This window comes from Oncorhynchus mykiss, chromosome 13, assembly GCF_057628025.1.
Source record: "Oncorhynchus mykiss isolate SJ-2025 chromosome 13, ASM5762802v1, whole genome shotgun sequence".
Lineage (NCBI taxonomy): Eukaryota > Metazoa > Chordata > Actinopteri > Salmoniformes > Salmonidae > Oncorhynchus > Oncorhynchus mykiss.
Window position 1 is genome coordinate 23,993,159 of NC_143034.1, and position 26,997 is coordinate 24,020,155.

Below are 26,997 nucleotides of genomic sequence, written 5' to 3' on the forward strand. Positions count from 1 at the left end.
TTTTTTTTACGGCCCATTGAAGTAGTGGTGGGTGGGAGAGACTGTGTGTGTCTGCTCATCTATGGGTGTGTGTGTGTGTGTGTGTGTGCATCTGCTTACGTGTCCACATGAGTGTGTGTGTGTGCTGCGTTTATGGGTCTGTGGGTGGACTAAGTGACAGGTAAGCCTTTGAGAGAGTGTGATGAATGGGTCTCCTCCCACCGGGGTAAGGAGCAGCAGAGGTCAGAGCTGTGGGTGATTTCATTTCATTAGAATAGGCTGCAGGCTGATATCATACTGTTGCTATAGGGAATATATATAGAATGTAATGGTAATGTATCGTAACTGTTGTTTTCAGTGGGCCCTTGGGTTCAGGGATTTTGACGTACTGTCCATACTTGTCACAGTAAGTAGTGACTGATGAAGTAATGAGATGATTTATGGGAGTGTGTGTGTGTATGGATGTGTGTGTGTGTGTGCGTGATTTGTGCGTATGTGAATATGTGCATATGTGTGTGTGACTCTGCATCTGTCTGTGCTGTGCTACAAGCTCTCACAGTCTCACGTCAAAATTACACATTCATCCATGTTTCTCAAACGTCAAATTTCAAAGTGTTCAAGGCATTAACTCTGAATGGTTAAGATAAGGGTTAAGGTTTGGTATAGGCTTAAAACAAAACAACAACAAATTATATCGCTGGATTCGAACATGCAACGCTTGGTGCTCATCCGCCAACCCCATCAACAAAACTGAGACCTACTTGAAGGTAACAGTGCTCATTGTTGCCCCTAGCGGTCGGGTTCCACGTCATCTCCCGACTTCCTCAGACATGGATGGACGTCAAATACTGACTTGTATCACGGGTGACCTGCCTGGTACCATGATGACTCACTCCTTCTCTTGTTCTCCCACAGAGGAGCATTGATCCGAGGCGCTGATGGCCAGATGAAGTTTATGGCCTCCCTCGTTCCCCCAGCCCCAGTCAACTGTGTGTGTGTGTGTGTGTGTGTGTGTGTGTGTGTGTGTGTGTGTGTGTGTGTGTGTGTGTGTGTGTGTGTGTGTGTGTGTGTGTGTGTGTGTGTGTGTGCGCGCGTGCGTATGGTTTATGGCGTCCTTCGCTCCGCAGCCACAGTCCCCGGCCTGATTGTCATTGCCCCGTCCACCGCCAACAGAGAGGAGATTAAGTCTCATCGCCATGACCCCGGAAAGATAAAACAGGTTCATTTTTCAGAACATCCCTCACAGAAAGAGAGGGAGGACGAGGAGGGAGGGAGAAAGAGAGGGAGAGAGAGCGAGAGGGAGAAAGATAGAGAGAACAGGGGGGAAATAGGGAGAGATATATAGACCCTGAGAGAGATATATAGAGATAGCGATAGAGAGAGAAGTTGAGAGAGATAGGAACGGAGAAAGAGAGAGAATGTTTCCTCAAAACAGATGCCATTGCCTGACAAGCTGACTAGTCATGATTGCCTTAGTCATTCCTCTCTCTGTTCACGTAGTTCGTTGTAGAGGTATTTTAGAACATATGCCGCTATCACGCTATGGAGCTACTGGGGTTATCCAGAGTTTGTCCCTACTGAAGCATATCCAATAGACCCCAACTAAGTCATTTAAGTTCATAATTTCCACTGTAAGGAAAACATTATGCGTGACACAGTGTGTTAACTCCATGTGCGCAACATACTGACGCTAGCAGGAAATTAGCCATCAGCACGCTACACTGACCTTGAGTGATTGATTGTTTCTTGCATTGGCCTCTGAGCCATTCACTCTTGACAGCATTTCCTTCACTCTCTAAAATACACATCTGGCAACATCTCTGAATGTTCTGAGCAGGGTTGTTAAGTTGGGACCTGCGTAACCAGGTTAAAAGGCATAGCTCCGGTGCAGGATGGTCTGATCTGATGCAGGGCTGTTAAGTTGGGACCTGGGTAACAAGGTAAGAAAGGCATAGCTCCGGTGCAGGATGGTCTGATCTGATGCAGGGCTGTTAAGTTGGGACCTGGGTAACAAGGTAAGAAAGGCATAGCTCCGGTGCAGGATGGTCTGATCTGTTGCAGGGCTGTTTCATAACAGGGCTTTTACATGGCGTGCCACTGTGTGAGTCTCTCGCTAGACCTTCCACTCGGCAGCATTGCAGGGGTATAAATCTTTGAAGGACTGCAGAGTGCGTCACACAGACAGAACCGCCCAGCCCAATCCGGCACGGCCCACAGGCACTGAGGCTGCAGGGAGAGAGGGGCTTACAGGGGGTCCATGGAGGCCCAAGGCCTGGGTGTTGGAAGGGTTTTGTGCGGGAGTGTGTGTGTGTGTGTGTGCTTGTGTGTGTGTGTGCGTTTGTGTGTGTGTACGCTTGTGTGTGTATGAGGTAGGTAGAGGAAGAGATACAAAGGTCAACACACCAGACAATCTATAAACGTGTCTCTCTACCATGACACTGGAGAGCAGACTACAGCCATAACCAAACGGTCAAGGTGGTTGTGCCCTTATTGTCTCAGCATCACTTCTTGACACAGAGATGTTCAAACATCTACAACAACTGTCATTCATTTCCCACCTGAGAGATGGAGGGGCGGGACATTCAAAATGAAATGAACATCTTTTGTTCTTTATTCATGAGTTTATTTGTGAATTGTTCAGTGATTATTCTTACATTCCTACATTCCTACCTACTCCTTTCATCATTAACAACATGAACAAAAGCGCTCTAACTGGAAAGTGAACTGAGAGAGTGAATGGGCCTACTAAAATAGTTATCTATTGCACATTCAACTTTTAATGAACAACCTAGGCTTTGATAGAATCCTTAACACATGTAACGCTAGATGAATCACAGAAGATGCTCACTTAAAGCTAAGAATAATTGATTCATCTAAAGTGAGATCCTGCATATTTCTTAGATTCATTTACCTAGCATGACCAAGAGTGGAAAACCACTTTCCATCATACCACTGTTAATCTTGTCTGAATAAGATTAGAATCTCATTAGTAAATGGGATTGCATGTTTTCTTCATAGATGTACTAAACCTCGCTTGATTGGTCCATTACCACCATAATGACTGCATTACCGCTTAAAAATGACTACTTTATAGTAGGATCCACCCATTCGTTGATGTTTGATGTCATTTGGCTTGGTTGAGATCTCCCGTGACTGAGTGCACATGGGAAACATTACTGTTAAAGGTTTGAGTTTGGGTCTAATGTGTTTCAGCACATCGGAAGTCAAATAGTTAGTGCAGTCCACTGGGCACACACTGGCTGAATCAACGTTGTTTCCACGTCATTTCAATGAAATTACAATGAACCGACGTGGAATAGACGTGGAAAAAGCCCATCAGAAAGACACAACAAGCCCAGAGATACGGTCTTAATAACGTCTAGTCTTTATTGTTGTGTGCCATACATCAGCAGTAAGGTACAGAGTCAGAGCATAGCCTATCAAACTACATTCAGATACTAAGCGTTGACACGTTTCCAGTTATTCAGTTTAGCATGGTAGCTGTTGCTCTTAACGCTAGAGGAAGATGGTTGAGAATAAAACATCCTAAACATAACCACACGTAGACGCACATGAATCCCGACTTCCACTTAAGTCCTATTTCCACTTGCGTTGATATCTATGGGAGGCTAAGTGGAGGTTTAACTTGAAGTGCAAGTCAGGACTCATTCAGTTAGAAAGCGGCTGGTGTTTTAAGGCATTTTGACAACACTCTAGCATTCATTCCATGTTTTGTTTTGTATTATTTTTGTCGGTTTTTGGTTTTGCGTGGCAACGGGTATTCAAAAACAGCTCTATTTTGTACACGACAAGTTGTTTTTGCCGCACATGCATTTTAGAAAAGTTTGGCAGTGCTGCAGTAGTAGTAGTGAGGTTTGTTGTAGAGGCTTGTTGCAAATGGTATTTAGACACCTGTGACCCTCTTGATTACGTTGAAGTCAGAGCTATTCTAAACTTATACCTGTGGTTGTGTACAAGGCTACTTGTACTCATATTTGTATTTGTACTTGTACTCATATTTGTATTTGTACTTGTACTCGTATTTGTACTTGTCGATGTAGCTGTGCTTGTACATGCACCCAGTTTTCCTTTACATTGGAGCTCAAGAATTAAGGAAACGGTAGGCCAAACTTTCTGATTTTCCCAACCTGATTCCCCACTATGAGTTACCCCAGGAAACTGTCCACATATACAAACACATACAACTCCAGACACTCAGACAGTAACGCAAGCCTCGTGTAAAACAACGGCAACCACATCTCCACCAATCAACAGCTTTCTGTAGTTTGTTGTACAATCAGTGGTTTCCATTCGCAGGGTGAGTGAGGGCAGCCGGTCAGGGCTTAGAGGGCCGTGACAGACAGCCAGACAGACATAGATACAGAGGTAGCCTAGTTCCAGATTTGTTTGTGCTCTCTTGCCAACTCTCTGCCAATGAGAGACAATGAGCTGGCAACATAGCAGAAATAGACTGGCACTCAAGCTAAGATACAAAGGTAATAAGACAGAAGTAGTTGTGTTGAATCCTGGACAGTGCACAAGAAGGAAACAAAAGGGCTGCCTAGTGTCCTTACATACAGATTTCTATTGGTGAGATCATTCATGATCATTCACTACAGATATAATAACTCCGTCACGGCCGTATTTTTCAGAGGTCATGGTGCTTCAAAAGCCTCATGATCCGGTCCATTTTTCTGGACTTTTGGCTTGTTTTTGTTTACTTGTTTGTTTGGCTTGTTAGTTGTGGTGTTCCTAAGGCGTAGTGTGATGTGGTACTGTTCGGAGGCTGGACGTCGCTGTTAATTCAAACGAGCTTCAGGAGTCCGCAATGGAACGTGGGAAATGGGGTTTATGCATACCATTCTGTCCGTCACACCCTATTGGACAATGTAGAAGCCCATGCATTCGTGCTAAAACGTCATTCGCTACCTACGCATTCTCTATTTGATTGATTGAGCCTGTCGTGAGAAAGAGAATTTAAAGGTAGCTCACCTTCTCTCTCTCTCTCTGTGTTTCATTTCCTTTCTCCCTGTTTCTCAGAGTCCCACACCTCCTACTTTTCTTTCTACTTCTCCCATTGCCCCTTTTCTTGTAACCAGTCATGGCCTGCGCAAACTGATCGTCAGTACAAATGAGATCCCATCTAGATCGATACATAAGTGCCCTGAATATGACTCTAGTCATGACGGACATCCTCATCATTAGCATAATCATCACACAAGAACCAAGCAGTGTGGCTGAGGACAATGTCAGCAGCGTGTGCCGAAGTCACATCCTGTCTAAATGATGGCATTCATCTCAAGTCTAACCTACTGGCCAACTAAGCACGTACAACCTCATGTTCTAAAACGAGTGTTGTGTACATGGCGATGTAAAGCACTGGCAATGAAGTGTGGAACCTAGCCTCCCATTGATTTCCGACTATACGTTATGAGCGTGTGAATATGAAGTATGGCCCTCTAACAACCTGTCACCATGCAAGCTTGAGATATGCTACATACATCATGCAAATAACAGTTTGATTATTAGCTAGTTTCACTTTCAGGCTGAAATGTCAGGCGGTCTATTCAAACAGCAATCAGCGCTTACACTAAAAGGGCATTATCATCATTTTCACAATTTCACTGAATTATTCCAACCTCGTAGTGTGTAAACATCTATAAAAGACCGTAAAATCACGTTAATGACTGGACTGGACCTTTGTAGAAGTTTGATTAATTTGTATCACGAGCAATCTTGGAGAGTAATTATGCGTTTGATGGAACCGTTGTTGGTTGAGTTCTGGTTCTGGAGCAGTTTAAACAGCTACGCGCTGTTGTCATACAGATTTGAGTGGACCAGGATCATAAGGCAGATGCTATTGACAGTGACGAGGCCAGGGTACGAACAAGCCTTTTAGAAATAGTCTGATTTTGTTACTCGTGATGTTTTGTCTGAAAAAAATAAAGAGAGAATTTTATCTGCATTGCATTGAAACGCAAGAGTTCGCAATATTATCTGCGTTGTAGATAAGGCAAAAATGGCTCAGCAAGATCACAGATCTGGTTGTCTGCTGAGTTTGAATAACTGTGTGCTCCTTTAACAACTTGGTCGATCTCTAGCTCTCATCTCCGTACCATACAGGTGCTTCCCTTCATATTGTAGTATGTGGATGTAGTAGACGTGTTAACAACAGTTAACAAGCTGATATGTTTTGGATTTTTGTTTTCCGTGCACAAATTCAAACTCTCTCACACACACACACACACACCTCCCCCCATGGAATGTGTATAGAGAATATTATCATAGGCGGTGGCAGTAGCGCGTGATTATTTCTTGAACTGAATGACATCTATCACAGCTCGGTGCCAAACTAGCCTGGCGTCCCAAACTGATTTAGTTGTGTTCCACTGTTGTTTCTAGTGAGCGCAGCGTTCAGTCTGGTTAAACCAGGCTAGTGCCATACAATAGCGCGAGCCCAAAGTGAGAGTAAACTGTTGGGAGTATTGTACTGAACTGTTTGTTCCTATCACCACAATAACCTACGTGTCTCCTGATAGGGCCAGAAGTGTGCCTGTAACTACTTTGTTATTGTCATAGTAAGAGAGTAGAGTGGAGAGAAGTACAGTGATTGGTTGTTGGATAGTGGTAGGTTACACAGTAGTAGTAGTAGAGTCTAAACTATAATGGATTCCTCTCTGAGAATACCCCTGTGAAGGGGGAGGGGGATGGGGAGTAGGAGGGAGGGGATGGAAGGTGTAAGGTTAAACCTAAGGGAAGGGGAGAGTCTAGTTTTTCTGGTTGGTGTCGCTGGACTCCTTCTGGTCTCCGTCGTTGGACCCCTTGCCAGACTTGCTCTGCCCATCCTCCTGGTCCTTTCCCTCGTCCTTCTTGGATCCTGCAGAGATGGTGGTGTACCTGGTGGTCTGGTTGTAGCTGCCCATGCTGGGCAAGTCCACGTCGCCGGAGGAGGTCATGTCGGAGGACCTCATGTTGGAGGACCTCATCCCGAAGGACCTCATCTCGGAGGACCTCATGTTCATGCTGGGGCTGGAGTAGGTGATGCCTGTGCTGATGCGAGTCTCTTCCCCTTCCAGGAGTTTCCTGAGGATAGGGGGGGGGGGGGGGGGGGGGTGTTAGGGAGGGAGTGTGACGGAGGGAGGGAGGGGTGGGAGGAGAAGAAAGAAGGGACAGAGGGAAGAGGGTGAGGGAAAGGAAGGAGAGATGTAGAGATAGCGGGAGGAGAGGAAGGGAGAGAGAGGGGGTTTGGTTAAAAACAGGTTAAAATATAAACGAGTCAGGTGACCAGCCTATGCTACCCCAGGAGAGTAATGCTAAGTCACCTCAAGGTGTGTGGCTAATGACTTCTAAATCTATGTCATTGATTGATCAGGATCTTTAAAGTGATGCTGATCACGTGTAGGTCATGCAGGTATTTAGGCATGACATTTTCAAGCTTAATAAATCTACTGTAACTGTATGAAAGCTAGGATATCAATTTGTATGTTACAGTAATACATCATTGTGATGTTGTGATTACAAGGATGAGTGTTATGAATACAAGCTATGTAAAATGTATGCATGACTGTAAGTGTCTTTGGGTAAAAGCATCTGCTAAATTGCATATATTATATTATTATATATGATTATATTAAGTACCTGTATGCAGCAATTTCAATATCCAGCGCCATCTTGACATTCAGCAGGTCCTGGTACTCCCGCAGGTGACGAGCCATCTCGCTCTTAGTGGTCCTCAGGTCATTGTCCATCTCGGCCATGTTGTCCTGGTAACATATTGAAGTAGAAAACACATTTTGAAACAGTGGCAACCCTAAAAGTGATTTGTGTTGTTATAGGCTATGTTTTAATATAGCCTACCTTTCTTCTGAGTGTTGGTGATGCCTGACTCAAGAGAATAACGATAACAATAAGACGTATAAATTCGATTTTAAATAACCAGAACCGGCCGCTCTCCAAGTAATATTTCATCACTATGTACAGAGACGCACTAACGCCAAATAAAATACGGTTATAAGAGAGCAGTCAATGGGTTTCTCAGTTACTAAGTACAACACAACGCAGTTACAATGAGAGGCGCGTGCGTATTTTAAAATTAGAACAGTGGTTTTCAACTTCCAAACTCAAAAAGAGCTAAAAGACGCTTTCAACCGCAGCTCGATAACCGGTGACAGAGCGTCTTATCACGCCACCGGAATAGTTTCAGCACCATGGAGAGTGAACAGCTCCTGCTGTCATCTCAACACTTTTATTTCACAGCTCTCGTGTTGTGCATTTTAGTAAAACAATTTAATAGCTCTGAAATAATGTTATAAAGCTAAATTCCCCACTTTTATTAGAACAGAAATTGTGATTTTGTTTTAATCAGAATTATATATTTTTTTGCACATGGTTAAATGCAACATCTTTCCAAACGAAACAGTTATTTATCTCTTGCTTTATCCTGGACATGTTTGTAAACAAACTGCAAGAAAGATAAGCTCACATTTGAGCTTTTAAGTGTATTTAAAGTAAACAAATAATGTCTTACCTGGTACTGGCCAATCTCCTGGTTGTGCCTCTCCTCCATCTCGTTGAGCTGCCTTTCCAGGGACTCGTTGGTTCCCCTCAGGCTCTCAATCTCGATGGTCTTGGACTGGAGCTGCCTCCGGAACTCGTTGAGTTCCTCCCGGCTGGCGCGCATCGCCTCCTGGCTACGGGTGGCCTGCTCATTGAGGTCAACGAACTTCGACTTGTACCACTCCTCGGCGGACTGGAGGTTCTTTGAGGCCATGGACTCGTACTGGCCTCGAATCTCCTTCAGGGCAGAGGTGAGGTCAGGTTTGGAGACCTCCATCTCCACGGACACCTGGGCGGCTTGGATCATGTTCATGAGCTCGGCCACCTCCTCCTCGTGCACCTTCCTCATGAAGTTGATCTCGTCGAGGAGCGATTCTACCTTCTTCTCCAGGTCTAAACGCACCATGGTGGCGTCGTCCACGTCCTTCTTGAACGCCTTGAGGGTCTGCTCGGCTTCCTCCCGCAGGCGGTACTCGTCATCGTATTTGCCGCGAAGCTTCTGCAGGTCCTCCTCGATGTTGTCACGCTCGATGAGGATCTGGGACTTCTCGCCGTTCACCTCATCGAGCTGGGAGCGCAGCTCGCGGATCTCCTGCTGGTACAGGTCCGCCAGGCGCGAGGGTTCCGTCTGCCTCTGACGCAGGGTCACCAGCTCGGTCTCGAGCACCTTGTTCTGCTGTTCCAAGTTGCGAACCTTGTCGATGAACATGGCAAAGCGGTCATTGAGCCCCATCATCTGCTCCTTCTCGTTGGTGCGGATGATTTTGAACTCATTGTTGAGCACCGTGCTCTGGGCGAAATCCAAGTTCTCCATCGGCATGGGCATCTGCGAGTAGGACCGGCCAGAGGACCTCTTCTGGTGGAAAGAGGAGCCCAGGTTAGAGCCCATGCTCCGGGATTGAGAGTGGGACCGGTAACCGCCGCTGCGTAAAGAGGCATTGCTCATCCGGGATGGAGAGCTGGAGTAACGGGGAGACTCCCCGAACATCTTTCGGTAGGAAGAAGCGGAATTGAAGTCAGATCCGTAGCTCATCTTGGCGAGTGATGAAAGGGAGCAGAGCAGGAGGCGCGTCTCCTTTTTATAGGGGGACCTCCCAACGATCAATAATTAAAGCCGGCTGATGGCAACCTCTAGCCTGCCCAACTGGCCACTGTAGATTTCCCAGGTAAAACAACCTCTCATCAAATACCTTAAATATACTGAGTCATTGATTATAAGCACTTTCAAATGGTTAATAACCACATTTATATTTGTGATTAAACTCACATCTAAGGAGCCGCACCTATTTTGGACGCTAGAGTCGGTAGATGGAACTGTCCGTTTTGGCGCAGTGCTGATTTCAGCAAGAAATACTGTATCTCGTTTTAGCCACTCACCTCTGAGGAGACTGGACACATTGTACTAAACTATGTTTAATGTTGTTCTAAACCTATGCCGTTTTCATTCTCAATACTATTGGACTTAGGATACGTTTTAGGCTACCTAACACATTTATTATGTAGCCTAAAACCGGTAGTAATGCTGAAATGTATATTATTTTAGAAGGTGAACCTGAAGTGTTACTGCCATTTGTGAGCTACTCCTCCCATTACTGAAAGTAATACATGTCCTTCTACATAATTTGAAACTACAATTTTGAACCATGAACTATGAAGCGTCTTGTCTCTAAGTCAATAGGCGTACATCAGATATTGTCATGCAGAGAATCATGCACATTTCTGACATATGGCTAGATTTAGTTTGTGAATATCCCTGTATCATCCTTAGTCATCATGCAGCTTTCCAAAATCAGACCTCTCTCCACACCTCCCATGGAAATAGTTGTGTGACGCTGCCCTCTGTTGACGCAACTCATACTGCACGGCACCAGAGTTTTGGATGGGACAGAGGCAGCTAAATACAAGGCTAGGTGCATATGGTTAGATGGATGGATGGATGTAGACAGTGTTGGGTTTATATAGCCTCGTATTACAAATTGCTTTAGCAGACATTTATGTCTTTAAATATGACATGAGATGGATGATAGACAGATTCTAATGCCCAGTGGGCAGATTATTCACCGATCTACTATTGGGTCAATCATACGCTATGGCATTGTTACTGTACATGGATGGTTTGGTCACCTGATGGTGCAGTTCACTGTTACATGGTTTGGTAACCTGACGGTGTAGCTCACTGTTACATGGTTTGGTAACCTGATGGTGCAGTTCACTGTTACATGGTTTGGTCACCTGACGGTGTAGCTCACTGTTACATGGTTTGGTCACCTGATGGTGCAGTTCACTGTCACATGATTTGGTCACCTGATGGTGTAGCTCACTGTTACATGGTTTGGTCACCTGACGGTGTAGCTCACTGTTACATGGTTTGGTAACCTGACGGTGTAGCTCACTGTTACATGGTTTGGTCACCTGATGGTGCAGCTCACTGTTACATGGTTTGGTCACCTGATGGTGCAGTTCACTGTTACATGGTTTGGTCACCTGACGGTGTAGCTCACTGTTACATGGTTTGGTCACCTGATGGTGCTGCTCACTGTTACATGGTTTGGTCACCTGATGGTGCAGCTCACTGTTACATGGTTTGGTAACCTGACGGTGCAGTTCACTGTTACATGGTTTGGTCACCTGATGGTGCTGCTCACTGTTACATGGTTTGGTCACCTGATGGTGCAGCTCACTGTTACATGGTTTGGTAACCTGACGGTGCAGTTCACTGTTACATGGTTTGGTAACCTGATGGTGCAGCTCACTGTTACATGGTTTGGTCACCTGATGGTGCAGCTCACTGTTACATGGTTAGGTAACCTGACGGTGCAGTTCACTGTTACATGGTTTGGTAACCTGACGGTGCAGCTCAAAGCCCAAATCTTGAGACTGACTAAGACAGCAGGGAAGATTATAGGCATGACACTTCCCTCCTCTCTCCTGGACAGGGTCATATCGGACTCCACACATGCACTGAACACAGAGTTCCAGCTGATGCCAACGGGGAGGTGTTATAGGGTGCCTAGATGCAGGCTGAACAGATACAAACAGTACTTTGTCCCCCTGTCATTAAAACTGCTAAACAGCAGCGGAGACACAGAGGTAGATTAGGGAGACAGCAATAACAGACTGGAGCCTGGCCCTTAGACCTTCATCATGTGGAACTGCCACCTAGTCACATCCTTGTTTGCAGTGAAACTTGTGAAATTACGAAATCACAATTGTATTTGTATTCGAAATACATTTAGTGAATGAAAGGAATTGCAACAGTAGTCTCATTGATGGCCCATTGATGATATCAGAATTGTATTCAGCCTAAAAACATCACATTTCAATAATACAATTTATGTCCCTCCCCCTTACAGCAGAAAAACACCGCCCACTGCCTCCGTAACAATCCACTGTCAGTAGAGAGCTTTTTCAAGAAATTGCGAAAGAATCATATCTCCACGGACTGTGTATGCATAACGTATCTACTTGTTCTTCTGCGAGTGCATTTCAGATACTTTTTTCGATTTTGTTCCACGTTGATCGTGTATGAAGCGCATGTTCAGATTATCAAACGGTGCAGTTGTTGCTTTATCGAGGAATACAGAGGTGAGTGTATGGAAAATCGGTCACAGAACACTCGTTTTTGTTCTATTCTACTATACAGTCTGCCACTTTGGCTTTTCCGTGAAGGGGGGAGCAGATGTGAATGGTTGTTTTGTAACCTGCTAGCTAGCATAATGCTAATAAATGCGACAAAATAGTTCAATTGTGCCTTAGCTAACGTCCATTTTGTAAATTGCCTAACGTTAGTATTTAATGCTAAACTCCCTAATCAGCTGTTAGCTGACAAGGTAGCTTATAACTAGCTACATTACTAGCTAACCCCCTTGGCGACCTGCAAGCAAAGAAAAGGGGATTTGACCGAGACCATTGTTTGTGCTGGCAAGATAAGCTCATAATGACAAGCCCTGCGCGAGCTGAGCCTATAATTAAAAGGTAACTACAGTATATATGCAGGCTAACAATTAGCTAAACCTAGTTATTAAAGATGCAATATGTCACTTTTTTTTGGGCGACCCAACCATATTCACAGAAATACAGATATAGATCTTTCATTATTATTGAAAGCAAGTCTAAGAAGAGGCAGATCTGTTCTATGTGCGCGTTTTCTATGCTTCCCGTTCTTAAGTTTCGGTTTTGTATACCAGCTTCAAACAGCTGAAAATACAATATTTTTGTTTATGGAAAATATAGTAGATTGTACAATGATTCTCTATACCATGACTGGTTGTTTTGTCACAAACTGAACACAGGTGAAATATTAGCAAGTGATTTATGCATATTGCACATTTTAAAGCACATACCTAACTACTTCATTTAAAATGTGACCTAACTAACTTATCACTTTTTTGTTGGCCACAAAATTGCTGTTAGCTACCATGCTAGCTAGCGTAGCTCAGCTGATTATTGCTTGCTACTCAAATGGAGTAGTTACTGCTAGTTTACTTGACTTTTTTTTTTTTTTTTTACCCTGTGTTGATTTGCCTATTCTTTTAGCAAACGTAAAAATGAGTTAGCTGCTACATAACGTTAGCTATCTGTTTAAAAAAAAAAATCAAAAACATATCTGGCATGGTGCATCAACAGCCAATCAGGCATTGATTGGTCTGACAAGGCAGGTCCAGTGTTCCATGTAGGTCCTTGGACCAAGTCTGAACACTATAATTTTCTATTGATAGAAATATGAACTTGTCTTTGATTGTATAGCCCATTACAAAATGTTAAATAAAGCTATACTCTGCATTTCTTCACTGGTTTGTCAAGGAGCATAAGGCTGGAACAAGGGCTGTCCTTGGCCTCCTTAGGCAACTTGCTCAGTTGAGTAGTTCACACTGTGATGTCACTTTGCCTGAACCCAGTTTCAGAGCATCTCATCAAGTTTCACTTTTCCCTAACACAGCTGCGAGCGAGGAAACTCAAGGTTGCTGGGGATGTCTTTCCCTCACCCTTAGCCAGCAGATCTGACCCCCTTGCTTACAGCTGCACTAGGGTTTGACAGCATTCCTGTGTATATGAAGACACCATGGAGCCGGCGCGAGGTATTGCTCAGAAAACGTACCTCATTCCAAGGATGAGAAATGTGTTGTACTCCGAATTGTCCTAATATGCCAACTGTTACACCGATGAGATTGAACGAGTGTTTGTTTTTTACCAGTCGTTGAATCTTCTCAGTGTAACAGTTGGGATAACGGCACAATTCGAAGTACAACGCATTTCTCATCCCTGGATTGAGGTACGTTTCCCGAGCCTTACCTCACGCCGGCACGTGAGAACCCTCTAGTGCTGCTGTAAGCAAGGTCAGATCTGCTGGCTATCTCGCCCTTCAACCCCTCAAGGTTTTCTGGCTTGTTTGTGTATTGTGTCATTTGCGAGTTGTGTGACAAAGAAAAGCTGACCTCAGCTTTTTCTCCTGCCCCCTTCCCTAGTGTCCTGGGAGATAGAGAAGGCAGTTAATGTAAAAAAAAAAACGGGTCATTCTCTGGAGAGACAGCTAAAAACATAAATCTTTCCCCTGAGAATTTTACGCTGATAAACACTGAACAGATGTGCTGGCACTGAAGGCTCTTTTCGTTTCTGTTTTTATCATTAAAAAAAAGAATAATAATGTGTTACGCCTACCATGCAACTCAATTTCCTTTCACGTGTGCTCGATTTAATCTAATCTAACCTGCCCTAGCTCTTTGTCCCTCAGACTGAGTAGCCCAGAAGAAGTGACTCCTTTGATTTCTCCCACCTTGGTGGCCGACCGTTTTTCATTAGTCAGGATGAGGACAGTAATTAGTCTTCCATTCGTCCCCTGTTCCTCTAACTCATTTCCGAGTCTTGCATAGAAATGGCCTGCAAAGTGTGAACATTGACAACACACGCTGTTCAATTTCTTTAGTCGTCAAGAGTGACTCAAACTAGGGATGTGTCCCAAGCGGCACCCTGTACACTATGTATGGAATAGGGTGCCATTTGGCACACAGACTTGGCCTAGTGTAGTTTAGGGATTAGATAAGATTATTGTGGTTCTTTTTGTTCTGTCATTGACATAACAAACAGCTGGTGTGACTGGAGGACTAGGTTCTCCCCGCCCGGCAGTTCTCCCCGCCTTAGAACTACATAATTAGTTTTTCAGGCAGTGGCTTGCAACTGTGGCTCGTTCGTACAGGTTTCGCAGAGCGAGTGTAGTGAACTCTTTGAGAGTTCATACTCCTCCTGTTTGAAGATTTCAGAGATATTTGACGCTAAATAGATCTTCCTATATAATGTTCAGTTAGGCCAATGCTCAAAGCGCAAGAAGAGGAAACTGCAGAATCATGTCAAGGTGAATTTTTATTTTTTTCTCCCTCTCTAGATTGACTTTCAGAGGATTTTAAAGGTATAAATATGACCACTTCATGGAGCGACAGACTGCAGAACTATGCAGACCTTCCAGCCAACATGGACGGGCTGGCCATGAAGAAGTACCGCAGAGAGGCTTACCATAGGTATGTATGGATGGACACTGTCAGTGACATATTAGTTACCCACAGTTATTGATACTGTCAGGGGTGACATGTTCCCATAGGTATGTATGTACAGTACCAGTCAAAAGTTTGGACACCTAGTCATTCAAGTGTTTTTCTTTATTTGGACTATTTTCTACATTGTAGAATAATAGTGAAGACATCAAAACTATGAAATAACACATGGAATCATGTAGTAACCAAAAAAAGTGTATTTAAACACTCTTGGTATTCTCTCAACCAGCTTCACCTGGTTTGCTTTTCCAACAGTCTTGAAGGAGTTCCCACATATGCTGAGAACTTGTTTGCTGCTTTTCCTTCACTCTGCGCTCCAACTAATTTCAAACCATCTTAATTGGGTTGAGGTAGGGTGGTTGTGGAGGCCAGGTCATCTGATGCAGCACTCCCATCACTCTCCTTCTTGGTCAAATTGCTCTTACACAGCCTAGAGGTGTGTTGGGTCATTTTCCTGTTGAAAACAAATGATAGGCCCATTAAGCACAAATCTGATGGGATGGCGTGTCGCTGCAGAATACTGTGGTAGCCATGCTGGTTAAGTGTGCCTTAAATTCTAAATAATTCACTGACAGTGTCACCAGAAAAGCACCATCACACCTCCATGCTTCACGATGGGAACCACACATGCAGAGATCATCCATTCACTTACTCTGCATCTCACAAAGACACGGCGGTTGGAAGCAAGAATCTCACATTTGGACTCATCAGACCAGGACAGATTTCCACCGGTCTAATGTCCATTGTTCGTGTTTCTTGGCCCAAGCAAGTCTCTTCTTCTTATTGGTGTCTTTAGTAGTGGTTTCTTTGCTGCAATTCGACCATCTACTCTGAACAGTTGATGTTGAGATGTGTCTACTTGAACTCTGTGAAGCATTTATTTGTGCTGCAATCTGAGGCTGGTAACTCTAATGAACTTATCCTCTGCATCAGAGGTAACTCTGGGTCTTCCTTTCCTGTGGCGGTCCTCATGAGAGTCAGTTTCATCATAGTGCTTGATGGTTTTTGCGACTGCACTTGAAGAAACTTTAAAAGTTCTTGAAATGTTCAGCGTTGACTGACCTTCATGTCTTAAAGTAATGAAACATTGTCGTTTCTCTTTGCTTATTTGAGCTGTTCTCGCCATAATATGGACTTGGTCTTTTACCAAATAGGTTTACCTTTGGTATACCACCCCTACCTTGGACCGCAGAGTGAAGGAAAAGCAGCAAACAAGTTCTCAGCATATGTGGGAACTCCTTCAAGACTGTTGGAAAAGCAAACCAGGTAATGCTGGTTGAGAGAAGTAGTAACCAAAATAAGTGTTAAACACATGATTCCACGTGTTATTTCATAGTTTTAATGTCTTCACTATTATTCTACAATGTAGAAAATAGTAAAAATAAAGAAAAACCCTTGAATGAGTATGTGTGTCCAAATTTATGACTGCTACTATATGTATGGATGGATGCACACTGGGAAGATAGCCTAGCGGTTAAGAGCTGTGGGCCAGGAGCCGATAGGTTGTTGGTTCGAATCCCCAAGCTGACTAGGTAAAAAATCTGTTGATATGCCCTTGAGCAAGGCACTTACTTGTGCCTGTAAGTCACTGTGGATAAGAGCGTCTGCTAAATGACTAACATGTAAATTATGTATAATAAGGTTAAGTTATATTAAGCTACTATACTGTATGTAGCAGGTATTGTGTGTCACTGTTTTCTTTAGTCATTAGTCTACTTCAGATAATTACAGCAGCAACTTATGACAGGACGCTATGATACTACTTGGCTGTAAATGTGTTAACCCAACCCTCTGTTTGTAAATGTCTTTCAACTTGGGGTAAACACATTTCCACTTTTCACATTTCCTAATTCTCAGTTCACACCGTCATAACCACTCAGTATGTCTTGATAAATGGCTGTGGATTTGAATGTGGTGTAGTTGTAGGTTATTCTTTGGTCAAATATCTTGTGACAACCTGTCAGCCATGTAGCGTATATTACAGAGTCCGTGTGTACTAGTTTGTTTTACACCCGTTCAGTTCTGAAGTCTCTGTGGTTTTAATCTAACACTTCCTGTCTGAAGCGTCTTCCTCGGAACCTCATAACCGTTATACCAACATCCTGTTCGACTGAAACACGTGTATTTTCTCAATACTGACATGTAATTTGTGATGTGTGTGTGTGTGTGTTAGAGGTGGGCGATATGGAAAAAAAATCCATATTGCGATAAATTGCCTGAATTTAGGCGAGAACGATAAGTTTACAACATGAATGTACACCACAGGTTTTTAAAATGATCCTTTAAACCTCTAGTACCTGTTTGATGGTTGTAGCCATCAATTGTCATTAACAAACTTATTTCATTTCAAACTTCACATTCCTCTACTATAGGCTACTTATCGTAATGAAAGATATCTGCAAAATGTCTGTCGATAATTTTCGGTTCATCTAGTGTGTGTGACTGTGTGTGTGGTTCTACACTAGCTGCGTGCAGCGGTCAAATAACCTCTCTCTATGTCCTAACTCGATAAACTAGTCCTCTAATTCGTTAAATATAGGCTAAAGTGGTGCCCGGTCGTAAAATAGGTTACAATGTTTTGGCAGTCACTTACTTTTATAACTGAAAATGGGGACCCTAAAATAGATGAGCCCTAAATGCATTTTATCTCATGACAGGAAAGAAGCCTTTGGCCGTGCATGCTGGTTAGCTGGCCTTAACGGTAGACAATGGCAGTGGGCAGGAATGCCGGCTCCACGTGAGTGAGATAAACAGCCGCTTGTGCAACGTTTAACTTCATCAAAGAGACGTTGTGTGTGTGCGCGTGCGGGTTAATTGCATTTATTTCATACGGTTACATAACCTATGGACATTACAGCGCCACTAAAGCTGTCACTTTTCTGCCACTGTTGGGTCTATCTGCGTTCACTGACACTCTGGCATCTGTAAGGAAGTCTGTAAGCGAAGCCCCTCATGACAACAGCATTGAACTGTTACTACCTGGTTGTTTTGCTGGTTTTGAGAGGGGTTGATACATTTATGGACATCTAACAACACTTTTTTTGTTGAAATGTCAGGCTTAGTTTAACAAGCTTTGCAGATAAAAAAAAAACATCAGCAACCTTTACAGAAATATTATCTTTGCTGAGAGGTTGATGAGACCATACAATGAAACAATCCACTCAGTCAGTAAGGCGAACACCATTTGTTAGTCCTAGATAAACTCTTTCACGATAGGTTCAATGTACTGTTTCCATAAGATAAGGCTACTGGTGGTACACAAATCTGCCTGATTGTCACACGCTGTGGTCTGCCTAAGCTAGGGATTCACTGTTAGAGATAGACTACATAGAAATAGAATCACTGTGCTCTTGAGGGGATTTACCCGTTCTAGTAAATCTATTTCTACGTCGCCTGCACCTAAAAGTGAATCCCTCAGTCAGACCCCAGTGGCGACAATCTGGTAATGGTAGGCTAGTATGGGAGGCCGGCCCACACGTTCAGTCTATTTGAGGCCCAGTCATCAGGTCAAAGTGGGTTGTCCCCCACTGTCACTCTTTGTCAATAGTAGGGAGAAGAGTACTCGCACACTTGGGCAACATTTATGACTCCCACTCACGTTCACCTCAGTGCTAATAGCCCCAGAACACCTTGGTCTATTTGCAGAAGGAGGACCTGAACTGTACACCTACAGTTTGACCGTTTAACCTGTTCATAGGGGGACTGTATAACAAGGAGAACTCTACCCATTACTTCAAGACTCCGCTTTGTACTCAATGCTGAGAATACAGTAGGTCCTTCTTAGGCCTACTCACATTCCAGATGATTGTTATCAGTTAGCCTAGAGAGACCTCGGCTGTAAGCTACAGATTAGTGTCAGTAGTAGGTCTACCTCACATCCAATGCACTGACATTGTAATCGTATCATCCACATTAGGTAATTGGCTATTTCTGATGAAATTCTTCTGAGTTAAAGCAGTGAATGGTGTTACGTTCTCCTTATTCCTGATAGAAATAATTCACAAACCGTCTCAGAGTTAGGAGCGCAGATCTAGGATCAGGTCCCTCCGGTCCATACAATCACATTCATTATCACCTAAAAGGCTAAACTGATCCTAGTACACTATGACTCTTTGCGAATACAGGCTTGAGCCTTAGTACTGTACAGTAGCCTAGCTCCAGTGGCTTAGGGCCTGGGAGGCACTGAGTTTGTTGCTGTTTCCACCTGATGGATTGTTCTGGATGTCTTTGAGGGCTAGAGCAAACGGCAACTCCCTCCAACCAACAACACTAGTGACAAACGGGCACCACAAACAACAACAACAGAGAACGATGCAGAATGGCAACAATAAATTTTGCAACACGTCAGAAATTGAATGGCAAGGAAGCAAAGAGAGTGGGCTCTTTTTGTTTCTGGGCTGGAGTTGGAATAGCATTATGTAAACGGGCTAGGCCAGAGCGCAGGCTAGTACACTTTTAGTCACGACACAGAATGCATTGAATGTCTGCCGCCGGGCTTAACTCGCAGTGGAAGCTGGTTCAGTATGGAGCTGCAGCAAGGTAATGGCAAAATACTGGATAATTTCTGAATGTATTATGGTCTATTTCCGAGGTCTGTGACGATAGCAGTATCATAATAGCAAATACCCATTTTAACATACTATATACTACGTACTTAATGAGTGTATATACTACATACTATTAGTTAATTTGAGTATACTGTAAAATAACTGTATCCTTTCGGTTGAGTGTACTAGTGCTTTGCCTGTCTACCGGAAGTTGATGCTGTTGCTATGCAACCTCTTGCTAGCTTGTTAGCATAACAAATGACTAGCTAGACCTTTTACGATTTCGGGTGTGTTCATAATTTCAATCTGGAGCGTTTGTAAATTCAGAGCATTTCGCTCTTGGAGCGTTCAGAGCGCACACACTGGACTCTCTGGTCGAGGAGTAGGGTTGATCTGAGCGTTCTGACCTCACAACGGCAGTCAAGCACCCAAGCTAACTGGCTAACGTTGCCTAGCTTGTTAGCTACTTCCAGACACAAATTAGGTGTAATTTTACTCTAGGGTGACCAGATGTCCCATTTCACCGGGGACAGTCCCCATTTTTGGTTGCCTGTCCTCGGCTGGAGCTGTCCCCGTTATTTAACTGTGCGTTAAAAACAGACTGCAAAGTGAAATATTTTACTTGGCAAGAAAGACAGAGCCTACGGGTTAATGTCTCAATCGCATTGTGCTTGTTTAGGCCAACAGGGGGGGGCTGCTCGCTATCGCAGCTTCATTCACTCTTCTTCTACTAACTACTTGCTCGCGATAGTTTTAGAGAGAACTGCTGTGGAAAACTCGGCCAGAAGCTAGCAAGTATCAAGTGAATCCACAACATCCCCACAAACGTCTTTTCAAGCCAGGTAAGTTACACTCGTTTGAGATACTAGCTGGTGATGTTATGTCACAATTTATTATATAGATAGATGATCTGCTCTATAAGGTTTTAAATAGGTTATGCTAGCTCACGTAGTGTGAAAATGTATTTAGAAATGTTCATGGATAGCATTAGCAGTGGGGAGGAAGGAGAGGAGGAAGACTGCATAGGAAAGAAGGGTGAAGGAGACAGAGGAAGAAAGGTGAAGAAGTGGTTACAGAGCCTGCCAATTTATTATTCCAAACAATGTTTTAGAGATAAAATACAAACATGAGGCAAGCAATGGGAATCTGTTAAAATACTTTGGTTATCTAATAGTATGCTATTTATTCATACAGATTGGAGAGGAAGGAAAAATGAAGGGAGTAAAAAGAGTGAAGCAAGGAGAGTGTAGAAGAGTGAGGTGGAAAGGAAGATGAGTGAAGAAAAGAGGAGGAAGATTGGAGGAGAATGAAAGAGTTGAGAGAGTAATTAAGAGTGGCACAAGGAGAGTGAAGGAGAGCAGACAGAGGAGATACAATGACTCTTTCCAAGAAACGGAAATGCACTCTTTATGATAAACATGATGAGAGAATTTCCATTTACTACACTCGGATCAAGACGATAGAATGGTTCACTGCATCCTCTCTTTCGATTGGCAGCCGGAGAAGAACGGCGGTGGTAGAACATCAGCAGACCAAAAAGCATAAAGCCTCTGATTGGCCGCGTTGGTTTGCCCTCTGCCACCACGTTCCTCAAGAAGGTAGAGCCTTCCCAAGAAGAATATGGTTTAGCTGTGCAGGAGGGTGTCTTTGCATACCCACACTATGTGACACAATCATAGTTACAGATCTATGGACTGCACAGCACAACTCAAACGGAAGCTTTATGAGCCAAAGTTGACATGTGCTAGGACAAAATGTGACGCCATAGTGAGTAGCGGGTTAGCACCATGGGCAACTACTTTGGTAACACAGGACCTAGACCAGGTTGAATTTGTGTCCCTGTCCATTGATGCCTCCAATCATAGACATGTAAAGACATGCTGCCAATAGTAGTCGGATATTGTAAGATATATGGTGGCAACACATCTGTGGAAACATGCTTGATTTTGCTGAATTGAATGGAGAAACAGCAGAGGAAATTGCAACTGAGGTCCTGGTGATCATCCAAAAATGTAACCTGGAAAACATTCTCTGACGACTGAATAGGCTGGGGAGGGTCAATGTCCATACCAACGTTAAAAATGCTCTGCAGCGGGAGGTGATTGGCTGAGGTTGTCCTGCCCACATCATTCATAACACGGCCAGAACAGCTTTGGATATGATGTTGAGTACCCGCTCACAAAGATATTTGAATATGTTCATATTTTCACCGTCAGAGTAGAAAGACTGAAGGGCTTTTGTGAGTTTGTTGGCCAGAAGTACCATAACATTTTAGGACACAGCTATGTTCGCTGGATGTTCATGCTCCCTGCTCTAGAAAGAGTGCTGAAAATGTATGTGCCATTGAAATCCTTTTTTATTTCTGAAGACAAATGTCCTGTTGTCCTACGAACAATGTTCGAAGATCCACTGACTGAACTTTGTCCATGGAAACTTGACCGTATTCAGTGACACAATCAAGATGCTTGGAGGCCAGGACCACTGTGCTGTGGAGTCCGTTGCAATTCTGAGAAACGTTGAGGCAAAATTGACTAAGTTGTTGGACTTCTGAGAGAGCTAGAGGAAAATGGAGCCATGTTTAAAGAGATATTTCTCAAAACATCTCAATCATTCTTCACTATGGCTGTGAACTACTTGCAAGCATGGGAAAAGCACACAGATAATCTAAAAGATTTACATTGTCTCCTTTTAAAAAAAGCAACGTCTGCGGGAAGAGATCCAGAAGGCAGCAGGCACACTGCAGGAAAAATGCCCCAATGTGACCATCAATGAGGATGCATTGTGTGACGAGGTTACTGGCCTGCATGAGTTCCTAAAGGGGGGATCGCTTGAAGAATGGAAAACATCGGAGACAATACTTAGTCAGAGATGGAGCACGGTGGTTACCCACTTCAAAGAGAATGACATCCCACACACTAACCTGGCTAGATTAGCGTCTGTTGTCATGTGCTTACCTGGAGGTAATGCACCAGTCGAGAGAGTGTTCTCCCAAATGAATGATCTATGGACAGCAGCAAGAAATAGGTTCACTGTTCCTACCATCAAGGCCACGCTTATTATGAAGACCAACTTTAACCTCCCCTGCCAGGAGTTCATGGAGAAGCTGGCCAAACACACAGCAATCCTGAATAAGATACATTCTTCTGAGAAATATACAGATTAGGTTGGTATAAGTATATTATGTAGTTACCAATCTCATCAGCATCTTATTTCTTTATGTTAAGTATTTCACACATACTATTGTCTGTTTTTTTTAAATTTTGCTCATGTTCTCTTCTGCTCTTATTCTAGCAGGACCACTGAATGGCTGTTCAGATCAGTTCTGTCTTGTCTGTAGTGTTTCTGTAATATAGTAATATAGTTGTTTTCTCTATCACAGTGTCACAGTGTGCCACTGTGCCTGTTAGACTAAATACCGGAATTGTACCTCTTTTTTTTATTTAATAGATAATAACATTGGATATTTTAATTATTTATTGACCGCCGAACTGGAAATGTCCCCGGTTTTCATTTCAGAAATCTGGTCACCTTATTTTACTCGCCCTAGCAGAGCTGGTTATCCAGAGCGTTGGTGACTAACTGTGCTGCTGGCAACACTTTTTTTTTAGCCAACGTTTGACACCGGCCATATTCAATGGGTGTTGAGCGTTCATAAATTCATCAGTTATTCTGCGCTCTGGCACACTCAGGGTGCTCTGAAATTGGAGAAGATAGCCAGCGTGAATTTACAACGCGCCCTCTGATGAGACGAGAGTGCTCTGAAATCGGAGTAGATCGACAGAATTAGCAATGCCCGTTGAGAATGCACAATGACTAAACCACATAGCTAAGAATGAAGTGAATAATCATGCCAATAAACATTGGGTAGTTAGTTATATAGCATATAGTTAATATACTAACTGGCAAATTCAATATGTTAGTAGCCAACTAACTTTAGGACGGTAGCTAGCTTGCATACTGCTGTGATGATATGCTATGCGGTTCGTAAGGTTAGCTAACTGTCAGCCAACATAACGTGTAATGTAACTTATTTTAAAAGTCATGACTTTATTACATTGCTCAACATTTTCTTAACATTTGTCTTAATTAGTGAAAGCAATGAATTTGTATCCTTTCTCGCTGTACTTTAGCTGCATATTTTCAACCATTTTTTTTTTCAAATCTGAAAACGTTGTGAAGCCACGCCCTTTTTGCATTATGGGCCCTAAAAGCCCGGAAATAGTGTCCACTGCTTGTATACTTCGTATTTTGGCGATTTTTAGTATGACTTTTGGCATACTAACTATATCCATACAATGACCAATAAGCATACTACATACTCAATTTAAGTCACAAATAGTACATTAGTGTGGTTAGTATGAGTATTCGATCATAGTGAATATGTTTTCCATGGTAAAAATGAAAACACAAAGCAGACAATTCTTTGCTCCTTTAAAAACCTGCTGTATTTAAAATATTGTGTTCTATAGCTTGGAAAATATATAAATGCGACTTGATGACAACATGATGTCTGTTACCAACAATAGGACTTTTTTTTGTAAAGAAGGTAAATCTGTTTATTTATTTATTTTGCCATAATACTAACGAGTATTGCTGGTATTGCTGGTATCGTTCCGGACCTACTATTTCCCTGAGTAGGAAAAAGGTAGTGTTGGGTTAGTGTTGGGGTGTTGTGGAAATGAGGATTGTGTCAGATGTGGATTGACTGTTTCGGAGCGAAGAAAAAACGGTTTGTGGAATGCCTGTCAACATGTTTTCAATCTCATTAACAGATATGTAGTAGTTGGAACTGGATTTGCTAGTTGTATGAGATATAAAACAAATGGCTAGATGAATTATGTTGATTTGTGCGTGAAAACATCTGGAGACCTTTTTTGAATACCAACATATTTATAAAGAAATTGTGAAATTCGATGTGTAGCATTATCTTTTTTATACAAGTTACTTTGCAGTATAAGTTGTTTTGTGGTAGCTGCCTAGCCTGCCACTGGAGATGGCTGGATCAGAAAGTGTCAGGCAGGATATGCCAACAATGCCGACCACTCCGGCCATGCAGACCCCCCTGCCGTGCCTTCAGATTTAACACCGGGAACAGTTGAGCTAGTTGAGGTGCCACCGTAAACATGCTGTCTATGCAGAATGGAGAGTCATGTTCATTAGGTACCAAACCGACTGAAACAGGGATGGATCGTGTCCAATAAGAAACGCTAATTTTTGTTGTCCATTGCTAAATGTTTTGCTATAGTGTGCACTTGTGAACCTACCCTGTAGGAAGCAATGCACTGTCTAAGGGCTAATAATGCCTTTTAAAAGGTTAAAAAGCTCAGACAGCGAGTCTACCTGTCTAATACTCAAATGCCTATGTTTTTAAGACATGTGGGAACGTGCCTTGTAAGGCTAGAGAAAATAGGAGCTTACTGACTTCATTGTCTGTGCCAGATTGTTTCTAATATCTGTTTAGAGGCCATGCATATCAATTGTAGACGTTTGTTAGGCTATATTTCAAAACGAGAACCACGTTAGCCATCACTGGATGGCTAACATATGATTTAATCCCCAAAATACCTCTGCTCATTCTTCTTCTGTGAGAGGCAATTTATCCTAATGTTCTCCTTGCACACACAGAGGTAGAACTCTCTTGTACAGTGGGGCAAAAAGTATTTAGTCAGCCACCAAGTTCTCCCACTTAAAAAGATGAGAGAGTGTAGGATTTTTAATGAATTTATTTGCAAATTTAAGGTGGAAAATAAGTATTTGGTCAATAACAAAAGTTTCTCAATACTTTGTTATATACCCTTTGTTGGCAATGACAGAGGTCAAATGTTTTCTGTATGTCTTCACAAGGTTTTCACACACTGTTGCTGGTATTTTGGCCCATTCCTCCATGCAGATCTCTAGAGCAGTGATGTTTTGGGGCTGTTGCTGGGCAACACGGACTTTCAACTCCCTCCAAAGATTTTCTATGGGGTTGAGATCTGGAGACTGGCTAGGCCACTCCAGGACCTTGAAATGCTTCTTAGGAAGCCACTCCTTCGTTGCCCGGGCGGTGTGTTTGGGATCATTGTCATGCTGAAAGACCCAACCACGTTTCATCTTCAATGCCCTTGCTGATGGAAGGAGGTTTTCACTCAAAATCTCACGATACATGGCCCCATTCATTCTTTCCTTTACACGGATCAGTCGTCCTGGTCCCTTTGCAGAATAACAGCCCCAAAGCATGATGTTTCCACCCCCATGCTTCACAGTAGGTATGGTGTTCTTTGGATGTAACTCGGCATTCTTTGTCCTCCAAACACGACGAGTTGAGTTTTTACCAAAAAGTTATATTTTGGTTTCATCTGACCATATGACATTCTCCCAATCTTCTTCTGGATCATCCAAATTCTCTCTAGCAAACTTCAGATGGGCCTGGACATGTACTGGCTTAAGCAGGGGGACACGTCTGGCACTGCAGGATTTGAGTCCCTGGCAGTGTGGTGTGTTACTGATGGTAGGCTTTGTTACTTTGGTCCCAGCTCTCTGCAGGTCATTCACTAGGTCCCCCCGTGTGGTTCTGGGATTTTTGCTCACCGTTCTTGTGATTATTTTGACCCCACGGGGTGAGATCTTGCATGGAGCCCCAGATCGAGGAAGATTATCAGTGGTCTTGTATGTCTTCCATTTCCTAATAATTGCTCCCACAGTTGACTTCTTCAAACCAAGCTGCTTACCTATTGCAGATTCAGTCTTCCCAGCCTGGTGCAGGTCTACAATTTTGTTTCTGGTGTCCTTTGACAGCTCTTTGGTCTTGGCCATAGTGGAGTTTGGAGTGTGACTGTTTGAGGTTGTGGACAGGTGTCTTTTATACTGATAACAAGTTCAAACAGGTGCCATTAATACAGGTAATGAGTGGAGGACAGAGGAGCCTCTTAAAGAAGGTCTGTGAGAGCCAGAAATCTTGCTTGTTTGTAGGTGACCAAATACTTATTTTCCACCATAATTTGCAAATAAATTCATTAAAAATCCTACAATGTGATTTTCTGGATTTTTTTTTCTCATTTTGTCTGTCATAGTTGAAGTGTACCTATGATGAAAATTACAGGCCTCATCTTTTTAAGTGGGAGAACTTGCACATTTGGTGGCTGACTAAATACAGTGGGGCAAAAAAGTATGTCTCTCAAAATCACTCTTCTGATTCTATCTTTCTGTTTCCTCCCTTTTTAGAGTTTTTGTAAACAGAAGCTTGGCCATGGAGAAGATTAAATGCTTTGGCTTTGATATGGATTACACTCTAGCCGGTAAGTGCACTACAGTCGATGCCCTGGCCATTAACACTTCTTTACAGTGTGTGTGTGTGTGTGTGGGCGCACTCAGCCCACCGTCACTACTTT

At 43.2% G+C, this 26,997-nt stretch overlaps 2 protein-coding genes across 2 annotated transcripts in view; one reads left to right on the forward strand and one right to left on the reverse strand.

The window, feature by feature from the left end:
* Positions 1 to 3,341: 3,341 nt before the first annotated feature.
* LOC110485754 (alpha-internexin) lies at positions 3,342 to 10,129 on the reverse strand. The gene is made up of 3 exons (XM_021556910.3): positions 8,507 to 10,129; positions 7,618 to 7,742; positions 3,342 to 7,062 (listed from the first exon to the last, which is right to left on the reverse strand). The coding sequence occupies exons 1-3, from the start codon at positions 9,566 to 9,568 to the stop codon at positions 6,747 to 6,749; spliced, it is 1,503 nt and encodes a 500-aa protein (XP_021412585.2). The 5' UTR covers positions 9,569 to 10,129; the 3' UTR covers positions 3,342 to 6,746.
* A 1,755-nt stretch (positions 10,130 to 11,884) lies between these two features.
* LOC110485755 (cytosolic purine 5'-nucleotidase) overlaps positions 11,885 to 26,997 on the forward strand; it is a 32,430-nt gene continuing 17,317 nt past the window's right edge. Inside the window, exons 1-3 of the mRNA XM_021556911.3 lie at positions 11,885 to 12,120; positions 14,915 to 15,047; positions 26,831 to 26,904. Coding sequence (XP_021412586.2) covers positions 14,947 to 15,047; positions 26,831 to 26,904 — 175 coding nt within the window. The 5' untranslated portion in view covers positions 11,885 to 12,120; positions 14,915 to 14,946. The remainder of the gene's footprint in view (positions 12,121 to 14,914; positions 15,048 to 26,830; positions 26,905 to 26,997) is intronic.